Below are 22,109 nucleotides of genomic sequence, written 5' to 3' on the forward strand. Positions count from 1 at the left end.
AAATACATGTCTTTTAAAAGAACTCCCTTTTTTTCCCTGTTTCATTTTTTTTTAAAACAAAACCCATTATCTGCTGGGGGGAAGGCATCGGAGGAAGTGTCAAAATCTCTGCAAGCAATGAAGGAAATTCTGTGTGGGACCGCGGACAAAGAGCCACCCACAGAAATCGTGGCCCAGCTGGCACAAGAGCTCTACAACAGTGGCCTTCTAGTGACACTTATTGCCAACCTGCAGCTGATAGATTTTGAGGTAGGTCAGCATCCGTAAACTTCTTTCATCTCCTTGGTCTTGGTGTTGTCAGTGAGTAAAGCTGTATTTTTCTGAAGTCTAAATAATTTCATTGCATTCAAAACTTTTTCACAGGCTGAAGAAAGTATCTGCTCTAGATTGGTTGGTGTCCTGAATGACATACTTGTACACTGGCAGTAAATCTGGGATTTTTTAAAATTAAAACAAAAACAATAAAGAAATACTGCCATGTGTATCCAAACAAGATAGGACATGGTGCTGGGAATACTGTCTAGGAGCAACCTTGTAAACTGCAGGGATGATCTTTGGGATAGTGCAACTAGAGCTGTCTCTGAAGAGTGTGTCCGATTTAGAAGGGGTTCAAGGGCATGGAATAAAAATAATTGGAAGCATGGAAGATTTCATGTGACAAAGACTGAAAGAATTAAAATGGTTTAGTTGAAAGGAAAGGAGTTGAAAAACATGTTAAAAACAGACAGCATGTCACAAGATAATTTGGGTGTCCCCCACTTAATTGTTTAGATTAAAAGAAGAAAGGAATATAACTTTTTCTTTCATGGCAGAAAGATTAATGTGAATGTATAGGTTTATATATTATTTAATGTTATGTATTTATATATAGAATTATACATTATGTGAAACATCTTGCCAGCTTTGTTGTTAAAACCAAAAACCTAGTAAACAACTGCTATGACAACTGAACTTGCGTATAAGTAAGGAAAAGGAGAGTTATACTAGCAAAGATTGCAGTAATTCAGGATAAATATAAACGCTGTCAATTTACTCTTGACTGGTAGGGATGGGAATAAACTCTGGCACTGTCAGGTCATTATCATATACTTTTGGTTTGCAATCAGCTGGAACAGTGGCCCCCAGGGCCAGTTCCATGATTTCTGTGGCTCCTGGGTGCTGGTGACTCCTCACAAGTGTCCGACCATCAGTGGGAAATCCCCACTCATGGGACCCGAACTGCCACCGCTGAGGTCTGGAACAGGAGCAGTACCCTGAGCATATGGGCAGCTGCTGAAGAGAAAAATCAGTTTCTCAAAGAGATCTGATGCTCTCAGAGACACCTTTTGTGGGAGTCATGTGTAGAAGTTACTTTCTTTCCATTTTGTGAATGAATGAACTGGAGGAAAATGGATGATTTATGTTTCCTTTTTCCCACTCTTCCACCTCCCTCTGGTAAATCCAGGATCAAGGACTGATTTATTTATTGTCTTCTCTGTGCTCCTCTGGTTACTGTTAGATGTCTAATTACAAAAATACTCAAAACCCAGCTACCCAAGCCCTTAAAAAACCCTTTAAGAAAAATGGAAAAGAGGGGAGGAGAAGATACTCTTAGCCCAGAAGGGACACTTCTGCATTTTTTTTAGTTACATGACAGTCTGTATTGCCTCTGCCAGAAAAAAAATTCTGTATGAACATATTGAACACACAGTCTTTAAAATCAAGCACTGGATGAAATACCTAATCTGTTGTTGAATTGCTGTTATTACAAACAATTACAATAATTCTTATTGCAAAATATTTTTTTTTCATTGCAAAACTTTTCAATCATTTAGCCAAGCTGTTATACATGTTCTTTTGACAAAACACTAGAAATGAAATGTCACTGAACAAGAGGACAGTAAGAGCATATGCTGCTTTGTCTTCATGTTCCCACTGACTTTTCCAGTTTATCAGCTGTTCTGTTTCCATTCTGTTATATTGGTGGCCACAGTTGGTATTTAAGTCTCTTTGTTGAACAAGCAATTTCATCACTCTATAATATGCAAGTTAATTTTTTGATCCATATGTAATGGTAGAAAGCAAATCATAAACTACTGAAAATCTGATTTCTGAAGACAATAATGTGACTTTGCTTTGTCCTGATTCCCTGTCTCCTCCTTGCCACTACCCACTTTGATCCCAGTTTTTCACAGCTGAACTTCCCTTTGAAGATGTGTTTTCAAACACTGTGTAGGGGACACTTACACACATCCATCACACATCCGTAGAAAACACAGGTTTATTGCTTCTGCCACTCAACAAACAAGATATCATTTCAGTGATGATGTTGTTATGAAGAAACTAAGTCAGGTTGGGCAGGAACCCAGAATCAAGATCAGACTGGATATGTAGGAATTTAAAATATGAAATTTATTTTTGAACTTAGAAGAACTGTGGAAAGTGTGCACACAGAAAAAGTCGACTAAAAATGTAGTTGTTACTGTGTGTAAGCCTAAAGGTTCACAAACTGTAAAGCCCCTAAAATAGGCAGCAAATAACTTCAAGCCCAGGACTGATGATGTTAGAATCTTTCCCTTACTTTGCCTTGAAATGGGGGCTAAATTATGGTATAGGTAGTATACAATTTGTTATTTATATAATGCATCCTTGGCAGGGCTTTTTGTTCTTGATTAGCCACTTTCTTTTCATGCTGCCTTATCTTGTGCTCCAGTGGCCATGTGTATTTCATTATAAGGCAAAATTCAATTGCAGATCCAAGTAAGCAGCGTTTCAAAAGTACTCCTCCAATTTTAATGTATGTCAGGTGGTGAGGGAAGTCTGTTGTGGTTCCCTCCTATCTGCCTCCATTCCCTCTGGAGAACCCAGAGAGATCAACTCTGGCTTTCACTGTCACTGATCTCTAGAAAATCAGCTATAATTGGATACATAGATCTATATATCTATATCTATCTCCTCTCTGCTCATGGATATTATGCTGCAGTGCACACAGTATTAAGTAACTAATATAAAATTTGGCAGAGCAGAGAGGATCACTTAATTTTTGGCCATCTTTACCTCATCCTTTCAACAGCTCTTCTCTGTCTGGATTGTTTTCTTCTTGGAGTAACTGCTGAAGCCCGTGGGGATCGCAGGATTCCAGGCATATGATATGGGTGTTGTAAAGATAGGGGAGAATGGGATGACTTTATACAGAATTAGCCTGTTTGAAAGGATGTCCAAGGGTCAAAAAAAGTGTTGCAGACAAAGGCAGATGGACTGACCTGCTCTGATTTGATTCTCCTGTTTAATTCCCTGAGTCTCCAAGTCTCCAAGCCAGCTGGGCTGGAATGAGTAGGAAAGCAGAATATTTTGTGTTCCCCAGCACTGATTTATTTGTAGAGGTGAAACCAGGGAATTTTCCTCCATGTGAAACTATCTGCTCGTTGGCTTCAAACATTCAATAAGTTCTCTGCCAAGGAATGTTTGTCCTCCCAAGGCAGATCAATGAGCATGTACAGATTATAAGTGACCTTTTGCTTTAGCTTGCCCTGTGCATAGTGACCTGCTGTTGACTCAGTGCCTTGGTTACTGGTCCTTGGTGCAGCCGTCTCCCACCTCCCTTAACTTCACACATCAATTTGTCTGCTGTGCCAGGAAAGACAGCAGCAGGGGAGGAAGAGGATTTCTAATGCCAGATGTACTGGTGAACCCTGTGGCTGAATAGAACATGATTTGGAAAGACCTTCTGGAAAGCTGTTTGCACAGGGAAGCATTTGAAGACAAAATGTGATTGTGTAGATAGGTGCATACAGCACAAAATTAGGACAAAGAGAAGGACGTTAGTTTTTATTAGAGACACATATGTGATGCAGCCATTTTACTGGTAGTAGTTATTTCATTTTTCATGGTAAATAATGGGCACAGTTTAAATCTAACCCTGGTTTTCAGAAATTCAATCACACTTGGAATTGTTTGCATTTGACTAATGAAGAGCTTTAGCTGCCTAAGTGTAGGCAGTGTGGCAGTGGTTTGGTACCAGCTCGGTAACTTACATTTGGAGGCTACAGGAGCAACAGCACGCACAGCAACAGCACGCTTGGCTCAGGGTAGTGGCTTGCTTTTATGGTGCTTTAGGGTTGCTATTTGAAATAGCCAGGGACTTGCTTGACAGTGTCAGAGGAATGCACATCCTCATTTAGGAAAAGAAAGGTGCAAAAGGGAATGGGGCAGTCAGGAGCCTTCAGAGCTGCCCGAAGGAGGAAGCCTTCTTGTGGCCTTGGAGAAAGAGCAAATATGAGGTGGAGAGACTGTGCAGAAAAAAATAAAAGAGTGACTTGTTCTGTTTTCAATTTCAGTTGTACTTTAAATAGATATTATAGTAAATGGTCATTTGCTCATGTTTTCTAAGCAAAGATATATTTTGCTTCTTTAACAGGGCAAAAAGGATGTTTCCCAGATATTCAACAACATCTTGAGAAGACAAATTGGCACACGCAGCCCTACTGTGGAATACATTAGTGCCCATCCACATATCCTATTCATGCTTCTAAAAGGGTAGGTGCTTTAATTTGATTTTCATTAAAGAGCATTGCCTGGAACATGCTGGCATTGCAGTTGATCTACTTTCTCACTTTTAGTTTAAAAAAAAAGGATTTTCAGATTTTGTTCCAGATTTCTTACTTTATTTTTTTCATATTGACTTTTTTTCTATGGAACTCTATACTTTTTAATGATCAAATTATTTCATTTGGATGTTATTTCTTCACCAAACTTCATGTTGAAATAATTATGTGCTGGTTGTTTTTGACTGCTCCCCATGTCATGTGTACTTCAGTTCTCACCATAAACTCTTGTGTAGCATTGTTGGTGACTGCTGAGGTTCATTTAGGCCTTCTTGCATTGCAGGAGTGACCAACAGTGGTGTCTGTAAATAACTGGAGTCAAACTGGACCACTGTGTGGTGGAACAGAGAGAAGCAAAAACGCATTAAAAGAGTAGTTGTGCCTGTGGGACAGACTTCTCCAATGCTTGTGGCCACAAGTGAACTTCAACTTTAAATTAATTCTGTAATTAATGCTACAACATTCAGCATTAATTTTTTTTTTTTTTTGTCTTTTTAACCTCAGGGAGTGAGTGCACAGCTCTAACCTGGTGGGTCCCAAGATAAAGTGGCCAGGGAGGGGGAGTAGACTCCTGTGTGGAGAGCAGATCACTTGTAGTTGCATTCAGGAGTGCACAAGTGTGGGCCTAAACCCCTTGAGGTTCCTGTACCCTTGACTTTTGACAAAAGCACCTTCTGTTCAGTGAGCAGCTTTGGTTTACCAGCCCTTGAAGTCTACTGTCTTCTGCTCAATTTTCTTTTGACTTTAGGATTTTGTTTATTTTTTTTCCTAAGGAAAGGAGAATATATGTCGCTGGATTAAATAATTGATGTGGGAATAAGTGCATTTATTAGCTGATCAGTATGGAACAATGTGAACTCTCATAGCAGTTGTATGGTCACACTGGTAACAGCCATTCAAAGCCATGATATAAGCCTTTTAAAATAATGGTAATTAAGAGAATGATTCTTTTTAAGTGTCTTTCTTGCTCTTGAGGTTGAAGAGTTGAGTTTTTACCATTTGCTCCATAGCCAGGAAAGTACTTAAGCACCATCTAAGGCTTGTGCATAACAAGTCTGCAGCCCCAAGGGTAAAATTCCCTTCAGCCAGCCTCCCCCCTCTCCCAGGGACAGACCCCAGCCTGGAGAAGTCTAAGCACAGGAGTCGTTTAAAATAGTTATTTCCTTCAGAAGTGACCACATTCCAGGACAGCTGAGTAAGGAAAAAGTAACCAAGAGAACTAAACAGTACCAGGGATTTCAAGAACAGTGAGCTTGTGATTGAGCATGGTGGCAAAGTTCTTGGTTGCTGGGACTAGAGGAGGTGGGGACCTGCTGCCTTCCTTGCAGGGCAGAGTTGTGGGAACCCTGGCAGGTGTCTGGGCTGAGCTGGGTCTTGCTCTTAGAAGTATAGTGATCTGTTGTGATTTAGCTTTAATTTTGAAACTCTTGACTTGTTTTGTGTTACTAAATGCCAGCTTCTTCAGAAAGGAAACCTCTAAGGTAGTTAAATGCATTTTGATTTCATGTGTTCATTAAAATTCACCATTTATATATACCTCAAAATAGTAGTTTCAGGGCAGCGATGATAATTCTCTCCATCATTGTTACAAGCTCTTTTTAATTTCATATGTATATACAATCATTTTATTCCCTTTTCTCTGTCTTTGCTTTTTCAGTTTTTCACTCATTTTGATCTTGCACGTTGCGCATGTATCGCTACCATATGTCTGGGCTTTATTTAAAGATAAAAAATATTTTTGGATTATGTCCCAGATTTTCTTTGGCAACTGTAGCAACCAAGAATATTAAGATGGTAATGAAGCTTTTATGCATATATTCTTCTGACAGACATTTTACTGTAAATGACCTGAGTCAGTGGATGAAATTAAATGGCATCACTTAGATGCTTTTTTTGGAGAATCCTGCTGCATGCAGCAGCGTGTCTGTGGTCCTCAGGCTCCTTGTTCATGATGTCTTGGCTAGCCCTCTGAAGCACTGCACTGGCTCAGAATTGCCATTTCTGGAATGTCTTGTTAAAAAGTAATTTGAATCCATCAGCAGAAGTCCAGAGTCAGTCCTGCCCAGCCCTGATGCTGCTATCTGAGCAACTGCTGCAGAACAGCGTGATGATGTCAAATGTGATGATGCCTTCCCTGCCTGTGTCCTGCTGAAACCGAAATCTGTGCCTGCAGCCAGGGCAGGGCCCTGCACACACAGCTTGCTGTGTGCCAACGGCATGGGGTGCGTGTGTGCAGTCAGCTGTGGGACTGGGAAACAAGCACTTCATGTTAGGCACCACCATGTGAAAATGTGACTTGAGGACATGTTTTCATATGTATTTAATGCTGAATTAATTATATTATTTATATAATGCAGATATAGATTCATATAATGCTATAGGAAATATAGGAAACCAAAATCTGCTTAAAGGAAAGTGGGTTTGGCTGACTTGTGCCATTCCATGTTTGTTACATGACATCATGACATTACCTGGAGAGAAAAATAAATCACCTCCACCATGACTGCAAAAGAAATGGCCCAGGACTACTGTGGCTGTTGTATTTCTATTGGATGGAAGATTTCCTCTCCCCCTGTCAGTCCCTCACAGTGAAAGGTTGCTTTTTTGCAGCTTAGTGTGAGCTCTGTTGGGTGGGAAGGATCTTCAATCAGAGCTCCCACCCAGTGTTTCCGGTCTCATACTCCAGTGGAACCGCCAGCTTGAGATAACAGTTCCTACCTTTTAGACTTCGTTTTACTTGTTGCCTGCTTCCTTCCAGCTTCTCAGCTTCAGAAAACACACAGCACATAGTTCACTTTCTTTCTCTTTCTTTCATTTGTGTAAGTTATTTGACTTTGCTGCTGCATGAGGACTTGCTTTAGTAGCATCTTATTTTCTGTGTGCAGGCTTTGTGTATAGGATTTCAGATGAGTACAGTGTTTTGCGTACATAGAGAACCAGTTGTATTTTGGCCAGTTTTTTTCTCTGGTGTCAGCCTATTGCATTAGCCCAGAAATAACTTTGGTCCTTTGTAATTTAAAATATTTTCCCTCCAGGACAGTGACTGTTGAGGACTTAGTTTACGGCACTTGCGCTGTTTCTCTCAAGTGACAAATTTAGAAGCTTCTTTGTGAATATATATCTATAAATCTATATCTCATGCCACATGCTATCTCCAACCTAGACACTGCCCCAGCCTGTGTTGTGATGACCTTTTCATGTCACAGTACAGTTAAAGCTTTAATGGTATATTGGCTGAGGTTGCAGAATTCCCCTTGAGTTTGTCTAAGGATAAACTCAGGCTATACAAGTAGTGCAAAATCAGATCAGAATATATCTGTTTAAGACCTTGTGTCTCCCAGGCTTGATGCCTTCCAAATGTCCTGCCTGTGCTCCTCACTTTGTACCATCTTCTGCACTAACCACGCAAGAATGATTCCCTTTACGCAGAGATGCATCTCTGCTCTCAGTCTTGCCTGTTGCAACATTCACAATAAGTGTTTTGAAATACTTCGAGTCCATTGTTTCATTTTCTAGTTCTCTCCAGTATTCACTGTGTGGGGGCTTCTGTAGGTTGTAAGTTCATCCAAACAGAGAAGAACTCAGTATATTTTTCTGTTGTGGAAATACATCAGCATAGAGCACTAATTGCTCATTAGAAGTGATTTTGAAACACATTTCTATCATTCCTGCCTGGTGGCTTTCCATGTAAGTGTGGGTGAAAAGGACATGCTACCTATGACTGGGCAGCCTGTAAACTTCTTCCAGGCATATTCCAGGAGCCAAACCCAACTTCTCTCGCTTATGTGAACAGCCAAAGCTCCATAACCCACTTCCAGATAATGGAGCATTTGACTAAGAATGATTCTGTTGATACTTAATGTTTTTAAAAGTTATTGTGGTGGAAACAATGTAATTTGCTTTTATTCCAACCAAAATATTCATTAGCCAACTATTAAATATTTTCCTGGCTGCACTCCTAGGAGCAGCTCTGCCTCATTTTCCTTGAAAATTAGTGTTCCTGTTAATGGAGTTGATGCCTCTATGGGAAACATCAGCGAATTTCTGTTGTCTGAAGAGTTAGAAATTCAACTTTGCAAATGCTTCCCCAAACCAAAACAAATAGGAGCTTGAGTGCCTGCATTTCCCTGAGGGTGGGAAGCTTCATTTGCCTGTTTGGAATAGCAATTCATTTTTCATTAAGCCAACTATTGTTGACAGCAGGTTGAAGTATGCAGCTCTGGTATGCTCGCAGAACACTACTGTTCTTTTAAATTGCAAGCTGGTGGTAAATTTGAGGGCCCACTCACAGCACAGATGGCATTTTGTATTTTTCTTCTTTTTTTTTTTTTAATTTCTTTTGGCCTAGTGAGAGGAATTAATTGTGCAAAGGAAAAATGATGCTGATAAGCTCTGGGTGATAATACACAGTTCTGATATAGTATAACCAGTTTATTGAAACAGAGAGTGCTTTCTGTCCCCTCGGACTTTACCACTTTCACATGATTTCCGGCAGACTGCTGGAAGAAGTTCATTTTAAGTCCTTCTTGACTGTTGGATTTAATCTTTTTTTTTTTTTTTAATATGTTTCTAACAGTTTTGTTTCAGATTAATTTCAGCTTTAAAGAAATCAAGACTTTATAGAAATAGAGGATGATCTGAATTGCCTCCCCCCTCCCTCCTTTCCCTTCCAAGGGCGAGATGTGTGCTGGCTCCTGGCTATTGCAATGCATGTGCCATAACAGGATTGTAACTTGAGGAATGACACTTAACCTGTGTCCTGAGCACAGCCATAGCCTCTGCAGAAGAGGAATTGAGCAGAACTCCTCCTAAACGGCAAAAAAAAAAAAAAGATTTTGCAGAGCTACAGAAAGCTTAATCCTGTGTAGACTGCCTGGAGAGACTCTTCCTGCCTTCCTCATTAATACTCTAGAGCAACATCCTCTAGAAGAGGAGTGGGAGGAGATGGGTGGTCATGAGGTGTTACAGTTTTCTTGGATAAACTGAGGAGCTCAGAATTAAATCTGAAAAGGGAGGTTATTCTGTTGTATGGGCTGTGCTTTCTCACAAATCCAAAAGGGTGAAGGAGCTCTGTTGACGTGTTGCACACTCCCCACGGTCTTTCCACAGAGAGGAGGTGTAGTACAAATTTACACTGAAATGTGTTTTGGCTTGGGAAGAGAGAGGTTTGCAATGAAAAATTCTGTCAGCCTTACCTGTGTGTCTGCTCCTAAGCTTTGGGATGAGGTCCTGCAGTTGGGTACAGCATTGTGGCTGGGAGCTGCCATCCATGTGTGGTGTCCCCTCTGGCACATGCATTCCCTGTGCTACAAAGTTCCCTGTTGATAGAAAAGTGCCTGTTTATCTTTGTTCTTCTGTGTTTTGATGTTTTCTGTTTCTCTTCATTCTCCAGATATGAATCCCCAAATATTGCCTTACGTTGTGGAATTATGCTGAGAGAGTGTATCCGCCACGAACCCTTGGCCAAAATCATACTATTTTCAGAACAGTTCAGAGACTTTTTTAAATATGTGGAAATGTCAACATTTGATATTGCTTCTGATGCCTTTGCTACATTCAAGGTAAATTATTCAATACCTGCATCATAATTTGTGTCAAAAGCAGCACTCCATCAGAAGTCATCACTGAATGTTGTGTTGCTGGGTGGCTTTTTTATTGTTCAGTAAAGGATATAATTAACCCTTGGTCTGATTGTAGCAGGATTCACAACAGTGATCAAGTCTGCAAAGAATTTTTAGGGAAATGTAAATCTGTATTTAATTAACATTCTTCACTCTGATAACCCACGGTCTTCTATGCTACCATTTAAAACTCAAATTAATCATGTATTACATACAGTTCTTGTAAAATGCATAACCTTTTTCTCTCCCTACCTTCCCCCAAGACAAACCTGCTGCCCATCATGACCACACCAGTAAATAGAAGGCATCATTTAAAACTAACATTTGAAATCATTGTAATTTTTGCTATTCCTTCTGAGCTCAGCAGTCAAGTTTAGATTAATGCCAAGCCTGCTCCTTATTTTACAGTGTATTCATAGTCTTACTTTTGTGATCCATGGTTCAGTGTAAGGACTGTAGTGCTAAAAAGCTAAGTTGGTGGAAGCACTGCACGGGCTCTGTGTAGAGTTTGTGTTGTATTAAAAATGAGGTTGGGCGAAGCTGCCAAATTTCTTGGAGTTTGCATGTGACCATCATCGTTCCCACCAGGTGCTAGTATAGTCTTTGAGAAAAAAAAAAAAAATTCGGTCCCTGAGGACTTCACATACAGGGAAGATTAACTTATTTCTGAAAAACAATTTAAGGAAGCTGAGGGAAAATCTTTTTAGTTAAAGACTCTTCTAAATATAGATGTAACTCCTTTTTTTCTTATATCACTGAGCTCCTTGCTGTCATAGAAACACATTGTTTATTCTTTCCTTTCACAGCTAATTAGAAACATGATTAGACAGAACTCAGGAGTAATTGTAAGGAATGTTAGAACTCAGCTCAGTGATTCAACATACACTGAAACCTGGCTTTTTAATGGTGTTTACTAACCTACTGAATGGGATAAAGATTTGCATAATGGAGATAACGTTGCATTCTTCAGTAATGACTTGAGCAGGATTAGCAATTCAAATCACCCCTTAATCAATTGCAGCATCTTTCCCTTATTTTAAGTTTCGCTGTTATGGTGTCCATTAGGTAAAGGTTATGAAATTCAAAGTAGCACAGAAACACAGACAAGGTAAAAAATGCAACATAACAGAGATATTTAAATCTTTTGTTTCTGGAATTTTACCCTGTGCTCAGAAGAATATTTGTCTCTGGTCAGAAAAACTGCTCCTGGACTCAGTTCCCAGCTTGACAGAACAGATTTGCGTCTTCTCCCCAGGTCCTGCTTTGAGCACGACAGCAGAGTGTGTTGGCGGTGATGGACAGTCTTCACCCCAGCCAGGAGGAAGGATGGGGACAGGGGTCAGTTAAGCTGTGGCAGGGACTGTAGGCTGCTACAACCCTCCCAAAAAAAGAGGGATTGATGTTGTTTGTAGATCTACAGCTGTAGAATATACTTCTGTCCCCTGTGAACTGAGTGTATTTTTAGCAGGATTTAAAAATAGAAGTCTACATCCTCACATGCACTGGAAAGAGTGGAGTATGAGGGCAGTTCATCGTCAGACAAAGGACAGAAATCGCCTTTTAAAATGCTTGGGGGAAATGTATTTAGTTTTAATTTTAGTTTTTTTGAAATTGCCTCTTAGCACCTGGTACATGGTCAGTTCTGGAAATAAACCAGCTGCTCATCTCATCTCATCTCCTGTTTGTCTGTTACCCTGAATAGCTGGAACAGCAAGAAGTGATGTGGAAGCAATTGAATCATGAAATATGGAGCTACCTCATTTCTAATACTGGAAAAATAAGTGCTGTGTTTGCTTGCTGGCTGGATTACTGAACTCATGCTTTTGGTTCCGTTGCCCCCATGTTTGGTTTGTAGTTGCCACCAGGGTGTCTGGTTCAGAGCTGAAAGCCTCGGATAGTCTATGCACCAGAGGAGGGCTCAATTAAATATGCATTAAAGTCTGAGGATATTTATAGTAGGGAAGTACTGGAATTTTTTATGATCTGGAGATGTACTTCTTAATTAAAGTTACCCAGGTGCATTGCAGAGAGGAAACAGAGCTGTAAAAAATGCAGAGGAAAAGGGCTTGTATTTCAAGGTATAAGCTGGCTGTGGAGGCTGCAAGCAGCAGTTGGAACATGCTGGATGAATGCTGCTGCTCCACGCTTCCTCGTCATTTCCTATGAAAAACTCATTTTAGATTATATTTCATTTGTGCCCCCTGTTGAAGGATGTTGTACTTGCCTCTAAGCGCCCTGCATAAAAGCTCCTGAATCACGTGTTTCACTCAGCCTTTAAAACTGCTGTCACTGCAGTCCTGCTAAATGAAGGGATGTATTTAAAACAGGCACTGGATTTTGTAGCACTCTGCTTTCCTCTTATAATTGATGGTAAAAATAAATTAAAGGATTAGTATGTAAAGGATTTCTTTTATTTGTGAGGATGTGTCTGTGCATCTGCTTGAGTTCCTCATCAGCTTCAGTCTCTGCCTGGGTAGGGAAAGCATGAAAAAGATTATGAAAAGGAGCAGAAACTGATTAACTGAAAAATACCAACTTGAATGGACTTCATCAGGCATTTATTGTGATCAATGTTGTGTTTTAAAAGAAGCAGTAAGATAAAAATCATACTTAAATGCCTCACACTGGCCACTCCATTTCATAGCTATTCATCCAGTAAAAAGACTCAATTTCTTGTGGAGCTGAATATTTACATCTCTGTCGCTGAGCACCAGCATCCCCATTCTGTGGGAGAGGTTTTTTAAGTTTGAATTAGTTGGCCTTTTAGAATGGGAGGCAGCCTGTCCAGCTGTCTGAAAGGTCTGATACTGCTTTGTGTCAGAAAGCCAACCTTAGGCAGAAAAAGCTCTACAGAAGGGACTCATCCCACTTACCTGAGACCCTTTCCTGGGAAAGAAGTGGAGGTGGAGGGAGCCTGGATGGCTTAGCTTAGATTGGTGCCTAGGTTTCATTATTAAATAGTGAAATGTATATACAGTGCTTGAATTTGAGTATTCCTTGTAGTATTCTTGGAGGTGAGCAAGAGCAGTTCAGGCTTAGTGTCATTCCCAGCATGTAGATCACTTTTGGCTTGGAGACCATAGCTCATCCTCCATAAAGGATTAATTTACTTTATTCCATTTCCCCATCCCTGTTTAATGTGAGTACTGTGCACTAGGACCTGTCAATAACAAGAAAAGGTGGGAGGGAAACAGGAATAAAAAGAAAGAGTACTAGAATAGTTCTATATTGATTCTGTTAGCATTACATTAACTGAGTTCTCCCTGAAGTCCTACTAAAAACAAAATGAATGTAGTATTGTCTGTAGAAATCATGTTGTAAATGCTTCTGGTCAAAAGTTCTGAAAGACATTTGAGAATCAAGGGACAATCAAAGGAGCTTGCTCTCTCAGGTAACCTTTCTCTGTTCTTCCCCAGGACCTGTTAACACGACACAAATTGTTGGTGGCAGAATTTCTGGAACAAAATTATGATGTAGTAAGTATCAATGCTGAAAGACACTAAAAAAATCTATTTATGCTTGGCTGGAAAAAAATGCACAGGGGGTTTTTGATCCACATCAACTCCTCACACAGGGCTGCAAAACCAAACACTGCTTTGTACTGGAGCAGAATCCATGCCTGGCATGTGAAATGCAGGTACCCCCTCTGCACACACCTGCGAAACAGAGCAAGGTTTCAGGAGAACTCATAGTTTAAAAGCAAGTTTTATTCCTTGCTGTGTGCATCGGATCTCCTCACGTGTGAATGGAACTGAAACTTCGCATGTAAACAGATCATGGGGGGAAATTTGTGCATAGTTTTAAACAGTTTTGTGTCACCCCAGTACTGATTGGCCATACTGGTGTTATTTATTGTACTTTGGGACAGAGAAGAAGAGTTACTGAAAAATGGTTTAGCATTACTGGAAGTTATATGTACCTAAATGAGGGACTGAGGTCTGAGTATTCCTATTATCTTCCTAAGGCGATTAGTCCCTTGGTTAGCTGCTGTTTTTCACTTTGATTTTTTGGCTCCATTTTGGACCAAATATGGGTCAGAAAAATTCCATTGGATTAAACTAAAATTGGACCGATACAGATCATGGAATTAGACTGTGGGTTATGTTTTCATGTTACCTGAGGTATTCTTTATTTCATTGCCAAAATGAAAAGACAAATTTCTTTCATTCTGGTTACCATGAAGGTAATAAAGAGCAGGCTTATTATTGCTGAGTCACAAATGCAGCTTAGCTGGAGCAAAACAAGTGTCTCTGCTAATCTTTTCTCTTAATACTGAAGCACTGCACTGGAACAGTCCCCATTCTACATTTATTTAACATTTAAAATTTTTAAGTATTAATTGCCTAAGCGAGGTTTGGGGTTTTTTTGGTGACTATTGGACCGCAGTGTTGATTTTTCCCGCTTGTTTGGTAGATGGTTTGAACATACTGCAGCCTTCTCTCTCAGTCTGCTTGACCACAAGGTTCCCTTGGACCATCCCTGCAAAATCCAGCACACACTTTGCTCCTAATGACCCTTGCTGGGCAAACAGCTTTAATGAGTGAGGGTGCTGAAGGCAGGCGAGGTGACACCTCACAAAAGGAGCATTTGGGATGCACCATCATCATTTTGGGGTGTTGTATTAAGTCACACAGCCAGGCACGGCCACGATATGAGTGAGTGGATGTTATGTGCTGGACCCACGTGTCCTTGCAGCAGAGTCACCCTTCTGTAGGAGAAGGCTGTCCAGGCACTGGCTTACTTCTGTCCCAGTTGGCTCACACTGGCTCCTGTTCCATCCAGTCCATATGTGGTATTCTCCCTCTGCAGCACTTGGAAGAGGAGTGTTCCTGGGTGTTAATTCACTGCATGATAACCAACCAAGAGAAAAGGCCACAAGAGTTGGGCCTGGCATTGCAGTGAAGTGTTAGAGGGTGGCACTGCTGCAGCCTCTGCTGCTCCTCTGAGGTGAGAAGGACCAAGAGAAGGAAGGATGCACATGAATCTGATGCATTTGTGTTTTCTTGTTACTCTAGATCTTTGAGGATTATGAAAAACTCCTTCATTCTGAGAATTACGTAACAAAGAGACAATCTTTGAAGGTAAAATCTCTCAGCACTTTCCTCCTAAATTTGTACTCTGTGTTATGCAGAATATCAAGGTGCATGTATGGTGATGGAGCAGCCATTTTTCTATCAAAGGAAGAACTAAGGGCTTATGATGCTCTTCCTGAAATGCACAGGAGCTCACTGTGTCTTTTCTTTCCTGGACCTCTGGTGAAGCATTGGGCCATTTCTGTGGAACAAGCACTACCCCTTTTCCTCTGACCTCAGATCTATGCTTTGGTTCAGAACGCGGGTTACAATGAACTTGGGAGTAACATGGCAGTCTCTGGTGCACCAGGTGTGACATGGCCTGCACATGGAAGCAGAGGGGGGTGTGAATGTAACCCGGGAATGAAATGAAGGTATCTTTGTGGGACAGCTGTACTACACTTGCTTCTGTCCTAACTGCTCACACCAGCTCCCATTACACCCAGCCTATACACAGGATCCCTCTCTATAGTATTTAGAAGATGAGCATTATTGGGCATTAAGTAACCCACTGCATGATAAGAAGTCTAGTTCCTTTTATTTTTGTTTAAAGGTAGTGACATTGAAACCTCTTAAGCAAACATTGAAATAGGCTGCTGCTTTCTTTGTGTTCAAAAATGATGTGGTGAACTGAAAAAAAATGTGGTTTTTTCTAATTGTGCTTAAAGCTTCTGGGTGAACTGATTCTGGACCGACACAACTTTGCCATCATGACGAAATACATCAGCAAACCAGAAAACCTGAAGCTGATGATGAACTTGCTGCGAGATAAAAGCCCCAACATTCAGTTTGAAGCATTCCATGTGTTCAAGGTGAGCCAGTATGAGTTGTAGAGGTGTCAGACTTTCTCTTCTCCTCCTAAAAGTGTCTTTCAAGCTGGATGAGAAGTCCAAAAAAGTAAGGCAAAGGTTGGGGTTTACAGTCACTTCTAGCATTTGAGAATGTCATAATTGAAAACCTTTCTATCACTCACCCTCTGATATCTGTTTGCCTGCCTTCAGGTGAGACCTAAAGCAGCATTTTTTTTGGTTTGAGCTGGCAGTAGTCAGTCAAGTAGCCATGAGCTACAGGTAACAAATTATACAACTTCTAGGTAGTATCCAGGGGACCTTCTCCCAACTCCTGGATCATTTTACCATGTGATTCTGGGTAAAGATAAAAAAAAAAAGTCTTAAAACTCTACATTAAGATTAAAAGTAGATGGTGCTGGTGCTGGGCATCAGGGCAAACACAAGTTGCTTCTAAAGGTATTGAAAAGGCTTAGTAAATCTGAGCTTGAAATGAGTTTAATCCTTCCATCATTTTGCGGTGACATTAATGCAGTGTTAAACAATTACCAGACCCAACCAGTGTCCCTTTTTTCATGATGATTAATGTTAATAAGTTAGAAGTTTACCATTTTCTTATCAAAAGAGTTCTCTGCTCTGGGACAGAGAGTGAGTCAGATTGTTATGCAAAACTAACTCTTAATTTGGAATGAACATGTTAATTTCAAACTATAAATAGAGTTGTTAATGATTATCAGAAGAAGAATTTTGAGCCTCTAAGGATATCCCTTCCCTAAGTTGGCTAAGAAAAATACCAGATAACACCAAATGACTGTGGAAAGAGGTTACATCACCCTCCACAAATTCAGGGTGTTTTGTTGAGTTTTATACTTATGCCATTTCTGATTTGGAAAAAAAAACTTTCAGATCTTCAGTGTGGAGACTTAGAGAATGTGCAGCTTCTCCAAAAAGCTTTTAGTTTTCTAAAAGGAAAAAAAAAGCTTCAAGGAGGATTTAAAAAAAATTCCTTTTGTGAAATAAGCAGCTTGGTAAGCTGTTCCCTTGCTGACTTCCTCCAGTCAACTAAACCACTGTGAGTAACTTGTACTCCTCCTCCTTATCTCCTCCTCCTTATCAGGAGGTGTGTGGCTCCAAGATAAGTGAGCAGTCTGGCTCCAGACACTTGCAGCCTTTGAGATGCCAATGGGGAGGAGGTATCAAAGGATTGGGCTTTCTTAGCCAGTCTGTGAATAAAAACAAGATTTTTATTTATGAAAGGAGTGAGTTGCTGTTCCTGAATTCCTTGGGAATTGCTGATTTCACTTATTTTAGGAGGCATTCAAGAGGACTTGGAATAATGTGAAAGAATTCCAGTGTGCAACCATGGCACACATTGCTGTTCCCCCCATTCTGCCTTCCCATTCCTCCTTTCCAATATGTTGCATTCCTGTTTCCAGTTAGAGTGGGGATATTGCAGGCTCATCCTTGCTTGACCACTTGCAGTTGCTGCCATGTGGACATAATGCTTGGACCTTGGAGTGCCAGCAAAACAAACCATGAGCAGCAGTGGTGTTGTATCTCTTGAGTTCAAAGGGTCAAACTTTGTCCTCAGATACCTCCATAAAATTTTGTTGGTCTTTTCCAGTGGTACCAGTCAGCAGCATTTCAGCAGGGCCAAGGCATTCCCATGGCATTTCTCACACTGCCTCACACACACAGTGCCCACTGGGGTGGGGGGGGGGGGGAGCTGCAGACTCAGAGCAGAACCTGATCAGCTGGAAATTGCTCGTTCACAAGCACCAGCATGACACTATATAACTGTGGAGGTGCAGCAGCTCTCCTTTTAGGATCCTCCTAACTGAGGATCTGGGATCCCTGGATGTAGCAGCCTCCAGGTCCTCACCAGGGGGTGGGTCATTACAGGGTATGTTACAGAAAATTACACTGTGAATGAGCTTTGTAGAGGCGGTCAGAGAAGCTCTTTTCCCTCTAATTTCACTTCTTAAATTGAGTTCTAACTTCTTGAGAACCACTGAAATCCTTAAGTATTTAAGGCTGTTTGTGCCTGTTCTGCAGTGTCCCTGTCTCCTGTTGCTGGGTTTGTGTCCCTCAGCCTGGTTCTCTTGTCAGCTGTAATAATTCCATGTTAATGTAACTGGGAGAGGAATCTTGTCCTCAGCTTCTAATCTCATCAATTTTAAACTGTGCCTGCATTTTTAAATTATGCTTGCAAAATACCTATGCAGTCCTGGATGAAATTACAGTAGGCTAACCACAGTGATTTGGAATCAAAGCTCTGCAGAGAAGTGGATACTTGCTGCTCTGTCTGAGCTGCCAAAAGATTTGGGTTTAAATTACCTGATTTAGATGTTTCACCAGTTAGACACAGTTGAAATGAAATGTTTTTGCTTTGTAAGCATCCAGATTCCAACACTCCCATGCCCCAGCTGACCCAAAAAAAAGGCTTATGACTCTTACTCCCTGAGGCAATTTCTAATTATTGCAGATTTGAAACTGTAAAATAGAGATTAAAGTGATGAGCACTTGTAGTGCAAACTTATTTCGCAGGAACATTTTGTGGTTGAAAATGCCAATATCCCCAAGATCTGAGAATATTTCATTCATCCAACCTCCTGTGAGTGCAAAAATGAAGACAGAGTGCCCACTTGCAGTGCCTCTTTCCATTCTGCACTTAAGAGGTGGTTGATCTTCCTCCTAACTCCAGCCCCTCCTCTTCCTTTTGCCTGAAAAAAATGGACCTTCCACCTTGCAGCACCATCCTAAAGGTCTGCAGCTGCTTTGTAAAACTGGATGTCCCAGACAACGGTATGCAAAAGGATTACCCAGTATTTAATCACGAGGAAAAGCTAACACACCTCACCCCTTCCCTCCTCCTTCATAAATAATCCAAGGGGATCAGTTAGAGTTGTAGGCTTGAAGAGTCACCGGTTTTTCTCTGCAGTGATTTCAGTGGATAGATGTCAGTCCCGAGTGCACACATTCTGGGGATCAAATATTGGGAAGGGCTGTCCAGCTCCTGTGAGGGGTTTGTGATGTGTTTCATTAGTGGAGCCTACTTTGAGTTTGCCTGTCTGTAGGGGAGGCCGTATCTTTCAGATGTATGTGAACATGGTGCAGGTATTCCTTTGATCTCACATATTCACAAACAAAGGCTAGGAACAGCTCTCCTGGATTTCACTTAAACAATTTGCTGATTTTGAGGAAAACACCCTGTAGCAGTGAGCTGGGATTATGCAACTTTCTTGTTCTTAAGGACACATTTAGCAAGATACATTTTACAGTTTAAATCTAAAAATAGAATGGGTACACTGTGTTTTGTGACCTCAGTTTCATTTTTCCATTCTCTTTCATGCACATAACGAGCTACCTCCTGCAGCTTGCTCTGCAAATGGCCTCACATAATTTGACCATAGTGACAGTTAGCTCTTGGTATGAAGCTGAGGCTGTGTTTGTGGGGATGTGTCCTCTCTGTTTCTCAGCTGGATACTCTAAAGGGCAGGGATTATTATGTGAAGCATTGTGCTATAAGCAGCATGAACAGTGTGTGTTCTGTGTGCGCAGTGTCCTGACAGCAACACTGTGCATGACCCCAGGGTAAGTCTTAAAATACGCGGTCCAGGGCATCCAACCTCTGTAATCACTTTTGCTCTGCTGTTGTCCCAGAGGGTGGTAATGCCTGGCTATTAATTGCAAGGAAATAAGGTCAAATTCTCTAATTAAGTAATTTTGATGTTTGTTTGAAGAAATACATTAGGACTTTTAATGGAGAAGGTAGCAACAGTTGCAACAGTTTGGACAACTTTTGAAGCTTCAGAGTTGCTTTTCATTCCAGGCCTTTTGCAAACACTCATGAAATGGAGCTGTCTCTGTGTTGAGACAGCAATATTTAGAGTTAGAATTTTTATATGGGTACTGTCTTTATTTTGGGTTTCTGTCTCTCTCATCTATCTGAATTTGGTGCTCTAGAACATACATCCTTTGATAATAAAAACACAGGTTAAACAAAGTTCTCTGTGGTTTGATCCAACTTCGTTTTAGTTGAAAAGTTCCAGACAGCATTAATAATGTTTCTGGTTTTAGGGATTGATCTCCTTCTCTATGACAATACAGACTTCTGAATGAGGGGGACTCTTCCTAACATAAACTCTTGTGGTGGTCCTACTCCTGGGCTCTGTGAAACTGGTCAGTTGATACTGGCAGAACTGATTTTGTTTGCTTAGCCAAAGTATTGAATAACATTTCAGGAATTTTCTGGTCCTTGAATATTCTCCCTTTACGAGTCCCTGTTGACACTGAGCAAGACTGGCAGTTGAGATGGTCTTTGTTTGAATGTTCACTTTGCCAGTTTTGCAAGGGGAAGATTGTAATCTATAAATAATTGAGCAGGAAGATAAACAGGATGTGATGGCTTCTATTAAACTAAGTTCTTTGTTATTTGCTATGGTAATACCAGTGGTAGGACCAATATGAAATGCTATTTACTAGGTTTACCACCAACCTTCCAGTTCTGTTTGCAGAGCAGAGACCTTTTACAAGAAGAATCATTTAGATTTCTTCATTTTGAGAGTCATCCTTCAGACAAATATTAGGAAGGCCTAATATTCATTGAAGGAAGATGTTCAGCACTTCAAGGTCAGGCCTTTGATAGCTTCCATTTGCATTGTCATCAGATGATTTCTGAACATGTGGGACCTGACTGTGTATTTAAAGGTTTCTTCTCCTTGTCACCAAGGGGGAACTGAACTGCAAAATAAAAATTTCTTAGGAAGATCTGTAAATCCCTGTCTGTAGGCTTATATCGTGCGTTTTCCCCAAGGCAGTTAATCCAGATGACTAGGGGCTTATCATAGTCCAAATCCTGGAAGTATCCAGCTTCCATCAGCATTATCACCTGCTGTAGGTCAGCACACAGAGAGCTGCTTCCTGGGGCTGCTCCAGCTGAGAGCATGAAGTGCTGCAGCCTCATCCAGAGCCAAACATTCTTCTGTTCCTGAATCTTGTGTGAGATCTCAAGATTCATGTTTCCTAGATAAAGCACAGACTGGAAAGCTGTAAAGTACCTTCAGTAGTGATTTACCTCCCCAAACCCTTTTTCTCCCAGCCTTAGGGGAACCAGTGCATCAACAACAGTGTATCAAAGTTATTTGCAAAGGAGGAGATGCTGCTCTCAGATGCAGCAGCTGTTGAGAGTCCCTCAAGTGTGGTGAGAGCTGTGAACTGGCCATCCTACCCACAGGCAGATGTGGCCCTGGTATGAGGCTGCCCTGTGAGTACGTTGGGCATCATGCAGGAAAGTGGCTGCTCAGAGGGGATCCTTGGGAGTGGAGGCTGTTAGTGCTGCACTTGGGAAGTTTTAGGTGGCAAGTGGGAATAAAAAGGAATTATTTAGGATGATAGCTCAGGGTAATTAGGGAAGGGCAAGGTGAAGGCTGGTGTGAATAGCTGGAGATAGTGTACTGTCACTGGGACCATGGCCTGGCCACTAGATCAAGGAAAACTGTAATACACTTGGGGAGTGTTCAGCCAGCATGGCAGAGATTGCAGCTCTTTCTGCAGAGCAGAGGGCAAAGTACCTTGTGGCAGGGACTCCTAGGAGCAGCCTGAGGAGGAGGGATCCAGAGGAGACAAAAGCATAGACAGAGATTAAGACTATTCTGGCATCAGGATGCCAAGGTTTAAGAGCAGATGCTTTGTCTCACCTTTGTGAAATAAAAAAGTACTTTTAGCTTCCTGTTTGGGCAGAAGTACTCAGTGGGGTGCTGTTGGTGTGTGTTGAACGTCACTCCTTCCACACGTTCCCCTGATGTGGCACTTTCCCCACCACTTGTATAACATCCTCTGATTTTGGAGCATGAAGCCTAATGGTGGGTCCAGTCTGAACCCTGCCCCGTGCTTTGCCAGGCGTTATCTTAGGGACAAGAGGCTGTAGCACGGCCCGCCAGGACAGAGCATGTGTGATCCTCATCAGGTAGCACAGCTCCACCCTGAGCAGCTGGATGTAGCCCAGGTTTTCCTGTGGGCACAACCTCAGTGGAGACAAAGGGA

General features: G+C 41.2%; 1 protein-coding gene and 1 long non-coding RNA gene across 7 annotated transcripts in view; one reads left to right on the forward strand and one right to left on the reverse strand.

Annotated features, from left to right (window-relative positions):
- Window positions 1-22,109, forward strand: part of CAB39L (calcium binding protein 39 like) — a 59,932-nt gene that overhangs the window by 34,739 nt on the left and 3,084 nt on the right. For all 4 annotated transcript variants that reach the window (XM_048295257.1, XM_048295259.1, XM_048295256.1 and 1 more), the window contains exons 3-8: window positions 85-249; window positions 4,397-4,515; window positions 9,976-10,144; window positions 13,621-13,680; window positions 15,220-15,285; window positions 15,945-16,088. In XM_048295257.1, coding sequence (XP_048151214.1) covers window positions 85-249; window positions 4,397-4,515; window positions 9,976-10,144; window positions 13,621-13,680; window positions 15,220-15,285; window positions 15,945-16,088 — 723 coding nt within the window. The remainder of the gene's footprint in view (window positions 1-84; window positions 250-4,396; window positions 4,516-9,975; window positions 10,145-13,620; window positions 13,681-15,219; window positions 15,286-15,944; window positions 16,089-22,109) is intronic.
- Window positions 2,278-12,212, reverse strand: LOC125321871. Of its 3 annotated transcripts, XR_007201745.1 has the most exons (4): window positions 10,161-12,212; window positions 9,779-9,901; window positions 9,336-9,391; window positions 4,682-4,914 (listed from the first exon to the last, which is right to left on the reverse strand). It is a non-coding gene; the product is annotated as an uncharacterized LOC125321871 (long non-coding RNA). The 3 variants fall into 3 exon arrangements; XR_007201744.1 differs by lacking the exons at window positions 4,682-4,914; window positions 9,336-9,391 and adding an exon at window positions 2,278-4,268; XR_007201746.1 differs by lacking the exon at window positions 9,336-9,391.

Source organism: Corvus hawaiiensis, chromosome 2 (genome assembly GCF_020740725.1).
Source record: "Corvus hawaiiensis isolate bCorHaw1 chromosome 2, bCorHaw1.pri.cur, whole genome shotgun sequence".
In the NCBI taxonomy this organism is placed as follows: Eukaryota; Metazoa; Chordata; class Aves; order Passeriformes; family Corvidae; genus Corvus; species Corvus hawaiiensis.